At 42.9% G+C, this 8,714-nt stretch overlaps 1 protein-coding gene across 2 annotated transcripts; it reads left to right on the top strand.

Moving 5' to 3' along the window:
• The first annotated feature begins 1,028 nt into the window (after window positions 1-1,028).
• On the top strand, window positions 1,029-7,887 carry LOC107500962 (probable G-protein coupled receptor 83). 2 transcript variants are annotated; one of them, XM_016126701.2, is made up of 5 exons: window positions 1,034-1,463; window positions 2,060-2,185; window positions 3,339-3,472; window positions 3,895-4,423; window positions 7,620-7,887. In XM_016126701.2, exons 1-5 carry the CDS (start codon window positions 1,035-1,037, stop codon window positions 7,647-7,649), a joined length of 1,248 nt encoding a protein of 415 aa, XP_015982187.2. In that variant the 5' UTR covers window position 1,034; the 3' UTR covers window positions 7,650-7,887. The 2 variants fall into 2 exon arrangements, with proteins under 2 accessions (XP_015982186.2, XP_015982187.2); XM_016126700.2 differs by lacking the exon at window positions 7,620-7,887 and having other exon boundaries at window positions 1,029-1,463; window positions 3,895-5,668.
• The last annotated feature ends 827 nt before the right edge of the window (window positions 7,888-8,714 follow it).

Raw genomic sequence — 8,714 nt, 5'->3', positions numbered from 1 at the left:
CTGCTTCGCTTTCCTTGCGCAATCCAAAAATTTATGCAGATCCTTCCTGGCGATCGCTCTCCCTCGACGGCCACCCAGGTCGTTAGTTCCGAATGAGGCGTCCAGCTTTTCAAGCAGATCATAGGTCTGTTTGTCCAGCCGCCACCTTTGTCTCCTCAGCCTTCTCTCAGTTTTCTGCACTACAGCTCTAGCTGGTATTTTGGGCACTGGTGCAAAAGAAAAAGGAGAGTAAAGGAAAAGTGAGGTGAAGAAGGCGGATGATGGGAGTTGCCAAGAGAAGATCCCTTAAGTTTGGGCTTCCAGTTGCAGCAAGAAGGAGGAGGGGAAACCAACGAATGGCAGAGAAAGGAAGGGAGCTGAGCCTGGAGCTGAGACTTTACCAACCCCTTTCGCTCCCCAGCTGGGATGAACAGGGCGGGGATTCAGCCGCAGCTCCCCATTGGCTCTCTAGCGGGCCCTAGACTTTCTATAAAGGGTGGCTGCAGGAGGCACTGCCTTCACTAGCTCAGAGCGCAGCGCCTGAAGGCTTTAGACAGACAGATTCACCGACTAATTGAAGGCTATAGAAATTTAGTCAGAACAACTCCGGGCTGCGGGAATGAGGAGCGGTGCTGGGGCGAAGCGTGGAGTTGCTGTCCCGAATTTAGAACTGGCACTTCCTGCGCACCCTAAGCTGCGGAGCGTTTGGAGACAGCTGCATTTGCTCGCCCGGCGCTGGACTGCTCAGCTCAATTTCGCGCACTTGCCCTCTCCAAGCCGGTCCAGCGATCCAGTCTTTTTGCTTTCCTTCTTGCCACCCTGGTCTCCCGCGCTCTCCCTGCCCCCACACCTGGGAGAGCGCATTAACTGCTCCGAGCTGCAGAACGCTGACCAGCGGTCGCCTAGCGCTCTGTGGAGACCCCTCACCCTTCCCTCTTTCTTCCCCAGGCACTCCCTGACCCAGTTGCTTAGGGACCTTGAGGTTTTCCACTGGCGTCAACCTGGACACCCTGATCACAGAATCGCCCCAAGGGGCTTTCCTGAACCCCAGCACCATGAGCTATGCGGATGAGCTGACCCCCGAAGCTCTGAGTGCGCCGAGCGGGTTTGAGGACCTGGTCACCCCCATCACCTCCCAGGTGGTGCAGGCTATTATTTCTTATGCCGCATCTGCGGTTGGTAGCTCGGGCCGTGATAGCGTGCTCTCCATGATCCATAAGCTGCCTGAACATGTCTCGAACATGGGCAACCTGGCTGGCACATCAGGTTCCATGGCTTCAGAGGTGGTGTCTCAGGATGAGCGGATACAGTTCTGGTTAGTAATAGGGTACACCATAGTGGCATTTGCTGCCATACTAGGCAATTGGATCTTAAACCATGTGATTATGAAGTACAGGAGGATGCACACTGCCTCTGACCTCTTTGCTGTCAACATCTCCGTGACCAACATGATGCTGGCTTTTCTCAGCTCCCCCTTCACCATGGTAAGCTGGATGCTGAGGAGGGGGCCCCGGTGGTCAGGCCTTCAGAGCAGAAACACGCTTTTGCACTTGCAACAGAGAGAGCTGTGTGGTGGGAAGGAACGCGGAAAGGGGGTTGGGTTGATTTGGAAAGTGCGTAGAGACAGGAATGGCTGAGAGAATTTGTAAACGGTCTGGAAACTAGGGACAGAGGTACCGGCATTATTGTGTCTATGTTGCTGAATTAATCTCCTACCTTGGCAGAGGCTTAGGTTGCCCGGGGAAGCAACAGGGATCCGTTGCCAGTGAGCTTTACAGTGACATTGAGTAGAGGAGAAACCTAGCCTCAGTTGCCCAATCTTTCAAACGCAGTGTTTAGAATGGATGGTGGCTAACACTTCTTGTGATCTGGATGGAGTCTGTGTCTTCAAGCTGCAGTCTTTGTGTGGAAAAATATGGGAAGGGCATGACAGCTGCAGTGTGAAAATGTTTCTTTGCTTCTGAGACAATAATGTCAGCAATTTGGTGAAGCAAGAGGCTTCCACTTCTGTTTTTGAGCTTGTAAGAGGAGAAAACACAGGACTGAGTCCTTGTGCCTTATCATGCCCTTTCTCCCACAGGTGTGCTATCTGTGTAATTCTTTGGTATTTGGGAAGATGACACGCCACCTCAGTCATTTTGCTCAGTATCCTTGTGCCTATGTAACTGTGACGACCATGGCTGCTGTTTCTCTGGACCTACATTGGGTATGTGTTTCCCAGGGCTCTTTAGGTCTTGCAAAGGGATAGGTTCCTTTATTAGATAGTTAGGAGCAGCTCAGAACACAAATAATCTAAAATGTTCTTTGAGTTCCTTGAGACAATCTATGTGAATATATATCTAATTTAGGAGGATTGCAAGATGGTTAACTACAGACCTTCACCATATCAAATCTTATGTATTAAAAATGCCATTATGTTTGATATGGTGCTATAGAAACAAAGACATGGCAATAAGCAAATGATAAAAGTGTCCTCCTTTGGAAAACATTTTTTATTTGCTGTGTTGCAGGATGAGCTAAGAAAAAAAGGGAAAGGATTAGTCAGAGGAGGGCGTGGCTTCAGGGCTGATGATGGGTTGAGTCTAGGAAGTGGGCTTGAAGTCTGTGAGTAAGAGCTGAGCAAAGGAAGTGGGAAGGCATGGAGAGACTTGAGGAAGAAGGAGTTGGGAGAAGGGATGAAAGTGACTTAAAAGGAAAGAGATGGGGCAGAGGTGAGCAGCTGGGAGGGGTTACATTATTAATCAGTTAGGAAGGATCCAGAAGACAAGTGAGGTGGGAAGGACATAGAAAGAAATTGAAGGGATTGCATCTGAAACCAGATGGAAGGGGCCATGAAGAAATATAAGGAATAAAAGATGGAGAAAGATGAGAGAGGGCATGGAGGAATGGAAGGAGGAAGAAGAAAGGAGGGAGGAAGGGCAGGAAGGGAAAGTGACCATGGAGGAATCAATATGGGAAGGAATGCAGGGAGAAGATAAAAGAGTATGAAGAGAATCAAGTGAGTAAAAGGATGCAAGGATGTGAGGTGTTTACCCATCCATATATGATAAAGAAAAAAATAAGTCACACTTTTGGACATCCATCCTGTTTTTCACTGAACTCCCTACTCAGAGACAGAAAATTTGACATCACTTGGATTTCTATTTTCTCATTTAAATGTTTTTTTCTCTATACTAACCAGCTTTGCTCTTTCATAAAACAAAATACCATTCATCTGTCAACTGAACTAGTACCCAAAGCACATTACTCACCCACCTACCAAGTTTTTACAGCTTTGAAAAAGAATGCCAGTTGCTAAATGCCTAATAAATAACCCTAATTTGAATTGTTGAATTGGTCTGGGGTCCTTTTTCTTCCAGGTGATGCTGTATCCCCTGAAGTCCAGAATTACTCCAATGCAAGGAAATGTTTTCATCATTCTCATTTGGATTGTGAGCACCTGTGCTGCTTTGCCACATGCCATTTACCAATACCATTACCAAGTTGAGATTGGGTAAGAGGAACACAGTATGTGGCCACTGTTTGGATTTCAGCAACCCATGACCTTGGAAGCCTCGTGAATAAGGGGAATGGAATAGGGGCTGGAATAACACATTTCAAAACATGGATACAAAAATAAATTTCTATAAAATAGAATTTATTAAGATTACCAAAGAACTCTCATGACAATGGGTTGTTAGACACATCACTTTCTATTTGAAGTCCATCGTGTCCCCATATGCCATGTTAGAGATCTGGAATAGGGGAACCCTAAAGCTCCCTGCTTTATAACCCTAGCCTTTGTACCTAACAGACACAAATAGTAAATATGTCTCTTCCTTAAAGCCTAACTGCCATATAATGCTTAGCTGTGGGTCTTAGGAAAAAAGAAAATTAAGTCAATGTTTCTCTTTCTCTATCTGTCTTATAACATAGAAACAGAACTGATGAAACTGTCTGTGTCCCCAGTTTCTCATATACTTCAAAGTCCACATGGAAATACCTTAACCTGAGCACCTTTTTGCTATTCTTCATCTTGCCATTGATGGTGCTGATGGCTGTCTATGGTCATGTGGCCAAGAAGCTGTGGATCCATAATGCTGTCGATGATGTAAACATCTACACCTACATCTGCCAGCATGGGAAGAAGAAGCAGACACTGAAGATGCTGATTACAGTGGTACTTGTCTACACTATCTGCTGGCTTCCTCTCAACCTCTACCTGGTGCTGCTATCCAGTGAATCCGTCTCAAGCCACAATGGTCTCTACTTCTTCCTACACTGGCTGGCAATTAGCAGCTCATGCTACAACCCTTACATCTATTGTTGGCTCAGTGATAGCTTGCAGACTGAAGTTCAGAAAGTCATAATGGTAATCCATAAGATGCTGCTAGGTGGAATCAGCTGCCTGAGAAGGGAGCACTGGAAGCTGAGCTCTGTCTCACCCACTCACCACTCTGCTTGGGTGGGTCTCAATCCTGAAGTGTCTAAATTCCCACAATTCAAAGACTTCGATGAGCTACCCAGTCCCCCTCCATCCCCAGAGGCAGAAACCTCCTTTCTCTACCCACCAGTGCCTAGAGTTTAAGCTGCCCAGACCGCGATAGATTATCAACTCTCAAAATCTCTTAGACAGGGTGAAACCAAAATAAGTAGGTTTCATTCATTTTTCAGGGCAGGGGGAGTAAGAGGAAGGGTTGGAACTTGAGAGATGGAGGCCATATAAGCACCATATGTGTCTCACTTGCTCTTTCATTTCTTTCTGTTTTTTCTCCTGTTCTCATTTCCTACATTTTTTTCTTTCTCCCAACAGTGAGTAAACTGAAGTAATTAGACCTCCGATCTCATCAAGATGTGTCTACATCACTTAAAGAAAAGTTCACTTTGACTTGTGGTATCCTGAATTTTATCTCTTATTCAGGAGACTGTTCCCCTCTCCATTCTTTGTGTTCTCTCGTGCCCACAGTACTTTTTTTTCTGACATCATAGGTTTTGTCTCAGGAGCTGTACGAGCCACCAGAGATTCTTATTAGTATTTTATTTAGATAGACAAGAGGATTATATCCATATATGTCCAAAATGTTTCCAGGAAATGCCAGAAAAGAAATGCATAGTTTCTGAAATTTAATCATGTTCTTTGGGAACTTGAAGCTCCCTATAAATTCAAGTAGTCATATTTTATCTCCTTTTGGCAGAATAAGAATGAGAAATCTTACAGGAAAAGACAAGGCAATTAATATCACATATCACCTGAGATATTTCTCCAGATTACAAATACAATAATTTAATGATAGCTTTCCTTTAAATGTAGTAACAAGTCATGTGCAAAACCAAGAAAAAATTCTCCCTATTTCTTTGCCCACACTTAATGCCATACCTTGTCTCATGTAAACTTGTACTGTCTAGTTTTGTCTTTGTTTTTCTGGAAAAGGAGAGAAAGTGTGTAATATGTTCACTGTTGATTTAAATGTTTCCATTTCTCTAGTCTACGAGGGTTTCAACACAGCAGTAAAGAAGAGGAGGAAATAATGATCACATCCTTCTCCCGCCACATCCTTTCCTGTAGAGACAATGTTATTAAGGCACTTTGAAGGGTATAGCTTTTGTGTGTCAGGATGATGCCAAAACGAGGTGGGATTTTTTTCTCATATTCTTTCCCTCCTCCTCCTGGTTCCCTTCTCCACACCCTCTCCTTTCCCCTTTTCATCCTCTCCTTTCCCCCTCCTTTTCCCTCCTCCCCTCTTTCCTTTCTCTTTCACCTACTCCTCCTCTACTTTCTCTGTTCAACCTTTCTCTTCTTCCTTCTCCTCTTCCTTTTCGCCCTCCTAAAAATTTCTCTCTTCCTCCCACACTCTTTTCATGTCTTCTTTGTTCCCCTCCTCTTCACTCCTCTTCCTTCTCCAGTTTTCTCATTCTTCCTGAGTCTCTTCCTTCTTTAGCACCACTTCTTTTCTATTTCTTTTTTCCTTCATTCCTCCTCCATTATTTCTCTGTTTATTCTTCTTTGAACTCTGATCAGTAGTTTAAACTACTGCTTTCCCATTGCATTTTAAGTATTGTCAGTCAATTTCCTCACATATTCCTCCTCTTCTCTTCTCCTCTCCTCTCCTCTCCTCTTTTCTCTTTTCTTCAGAACGCAGAATTCTCTCACTCTCGGTGGAAGCCCGATGATCTGGAAAGCTGCTGAGATGCAGCCTTTGGATTTAAACTTTGCAGTCTCTGCAAAGTTTAAATCCAAAGGCTGCATCTCAGCAGCTTTCCATAGCCCTCTATGCAGAATGTGTGATGGTCAGAGTGACTGGTGACCACTGATTATATTTTTCTCTTCCATATTTCTCTTTCTCATTCAATTCTAACTATCAGAAGGTGAGTGCCCATTATGCCTTGATGGGGGATAGGATAGTTCACCCCAGGATTACGGAGGAAATTATCCAGACTTTGACCATAACTTCTGTGTCTGTTGAGGAGTAACATGCAGTGAACCTCAAGAACATGACCCAGTTTACCTTGAAGAATTTTCACTCAGTTCAGAAATGTTTCTTCTCTAGCCACTCATGTTTGTGTATATGTGTGTATGTGTGTTTAACTCTATTATATAGCATTTTAACTATTGCTCATTTCCCCCTCCCCTTCCCTTTCCTATAGTCACACCCCCAAAGTAACAAAATAACATCTAAAAAATGAAAAATAACTAATAACCACCACCATCAATGGACTTTTATCCCACAAGGTAACCCTGGTGATTTTTGGAAGTCCCAGGCCCAACTAACTGACTTTAGACTTTTGCTGCTATATTTCCTGTGAACTTTATGGTGACTGTCCCAACCCATTAGCTTTAAGCTGTTTTGAGAACAGTTAGCATCATCTCATTAGGATGTATTTGTGCTTCTTCTTCCATCTCTTTTTCCTCAACCATCTTCTTTCTTCTCCTCATCTTAATCATTCTATTTTTTAACAAAGGACAGTTTCAAAGTTCTTTGAGTCCTTAAGTTTCCTCAGGAAAAGGGCAATCCAAGGGCATGAAGCAGATTAACTAGAGTTTAACTCTATTAAACTGAGTTTAACTTCTCATTTGTCTCATCCCACTTGATGACAGCAAATAGCAGATTTTTTGAAGCCAGAACTCCAAATAACCATAAAAATTTTTTATACTTGCTAGATTATTTCATCTTTTTTTTAGACCAAGAAGAATTTGAAGGAAAGAACTATAGTTTAAACTATTTCTTTCCCTTTTCATTTTCATGAATGAACTCTTGATCTCTCCTTTCCTACCCTCACCACTAAAAGTAAAAAGAAAAAAAAGAATGAAAGAGAAAGAAAGGAAAGAAAGAAAGAAAGAAAGAAAGAAAGAAAGAAAGAAAGAAAGAAAGAAAGAAAGAAAGAAAGAAAGAAAGAAAGAAAGAAAGAAAAAAGAACTCTATTCAAACAAGTACAAGACAAAATATTCAAAGAAGTCCTGGGCTAAGTAGATGACCACATCTGCTGGTGTCACCATTATAATCGCACATTCACTTATCATCACCTTTCACCTTCAGCTGTTTTTGAGATTAGGAGTCTTTGTGAGTGGGAGCTCTGCTAGTATATGTTTCTCCCTATTTATGTAAATCCTTCTCATTCTTCTAACTGACAGAAAGTTGTTCATCTCATTCTCTTTTTGGCAGGATGGATACATCCCAGGGCAATCAGGCTGACTGTCTAGGGCTCTGCCTCCACATACAGAGAGGACCAAGTGGAATTGCCCCTTAGGTACCCAGTGCTCCTTGGAGAAATTATACCTTGCTCTGATATGCTCTTTTACCTACTTAGACTTGAGAGAAATTCAGATAAAAGGGCTGTCATTGTAATTTAAGTGACTATTGTGCTATTTATTTTACTTAATTTTCTGTCATTCCAAGGAAAACCCCTCTTTACTCCATCCTTTATGTTCCAAAGAATCAGACCCCCCACCCACCCACCCAGTAAGGCTGGAGAACTACAATGTTCTGTGCTTGACAGATGATCCAGGTTCAATGTTTGCTGCTGCTTCGACTTCACACTCACAGACCTTCGCCTACATATCAGCTTTGATGATGTACAGGGTGCTTGAAGAACTGGGCTTTTTGGTAGTTTGAGTTTTTTGTGGGCTTTGTCTAGATTTTTTCAGCAGCAATTATTCTGAACTCAGCACCCAGTCAAGCCTGAGGGAGCTACCATTGTAAGTAATTTATGGTTGGGGGGATTATTTGGTTGAAACATGATGCTAATGAGCTCTATGTATTAGGCTCTAACCCATGTGCAGCCATTTAGCTCTGTGAGTTTGAGTGTGATGCTAAAGAACTATGGGCATGTGTTTTTAAAATCCCATGTATGGCTGTTTATACAGACTGCACCACTGACCCTGGCCAGTTTTTTTCTGAACATGGGTTATCAGCCATCTGGAAGACCCAACAAAACTATTCTTTGAATAATACTACAAAATTAATTTTCATTTCTAGAAAAACAGTTTAAAATGTATTACCAACTGATAGTATTTGCAGTGTCACCTTCTTGTCAGAAGGACACCATTTTTGAAATGTATATTTGAACAAAGAGAATTACAACGATGATGAATGGGAGATTGCCAAATTCTCTCCTTTCACACATGCAAATGCATATAACCAGGCTTTGTCCAATGCTAATGCCAACAAACTGTATCTTGGTCCAACCCAGGACATTTAAAGAAATGCTTTAATAAGACTAAGATCTATGTGCAGCTGGCCCAATGTGCTACCTCATTG

Source organism: Rousettus aegyptiacus, unplaced genomic scaffold (genome assembly GCF_014176215.1).
Source record: "Rousettus aegyptiacus isolate mRouAeg1 unplaced genomic scaffold, mRouAeg1.p scaffold_m13_p_9, whole genome shotgun sequence".
NCBI lineage: Eukaryota > Metazoa > Chordata > Mammalia > Chiroptera > Pteropodidae > Rousettus > Rousettus aegyptiacus.
This window is presented reverse-complemented; position numbering and strand designations above follow the sequence as displayed.

Bases quoted from the DNA above. Each gene is read 5' to 3' on its own strand.
- LOC107500962 (XM_016126700.2), top strand. From the start codon at position 1,035: ATGAGCTATGCGGATGAGCTGACCCCCGAAGCTCTGAGTGCGCCGAGC. The intron at 2,186-3,338 runs GTATGTGTTTCC...TTTTTCTTCCAG, and splicing joins TTTCTCTGGACCTACATTGG to GTGATGCTGTATCCCCTGAA. The intron at 3,473-3,894 runs GTAAGAGGAACA...CTTATAACATAG, and splicing joins CATTACCAAGTTGAGATTGG to AAACAGAACTGATGAAACTG.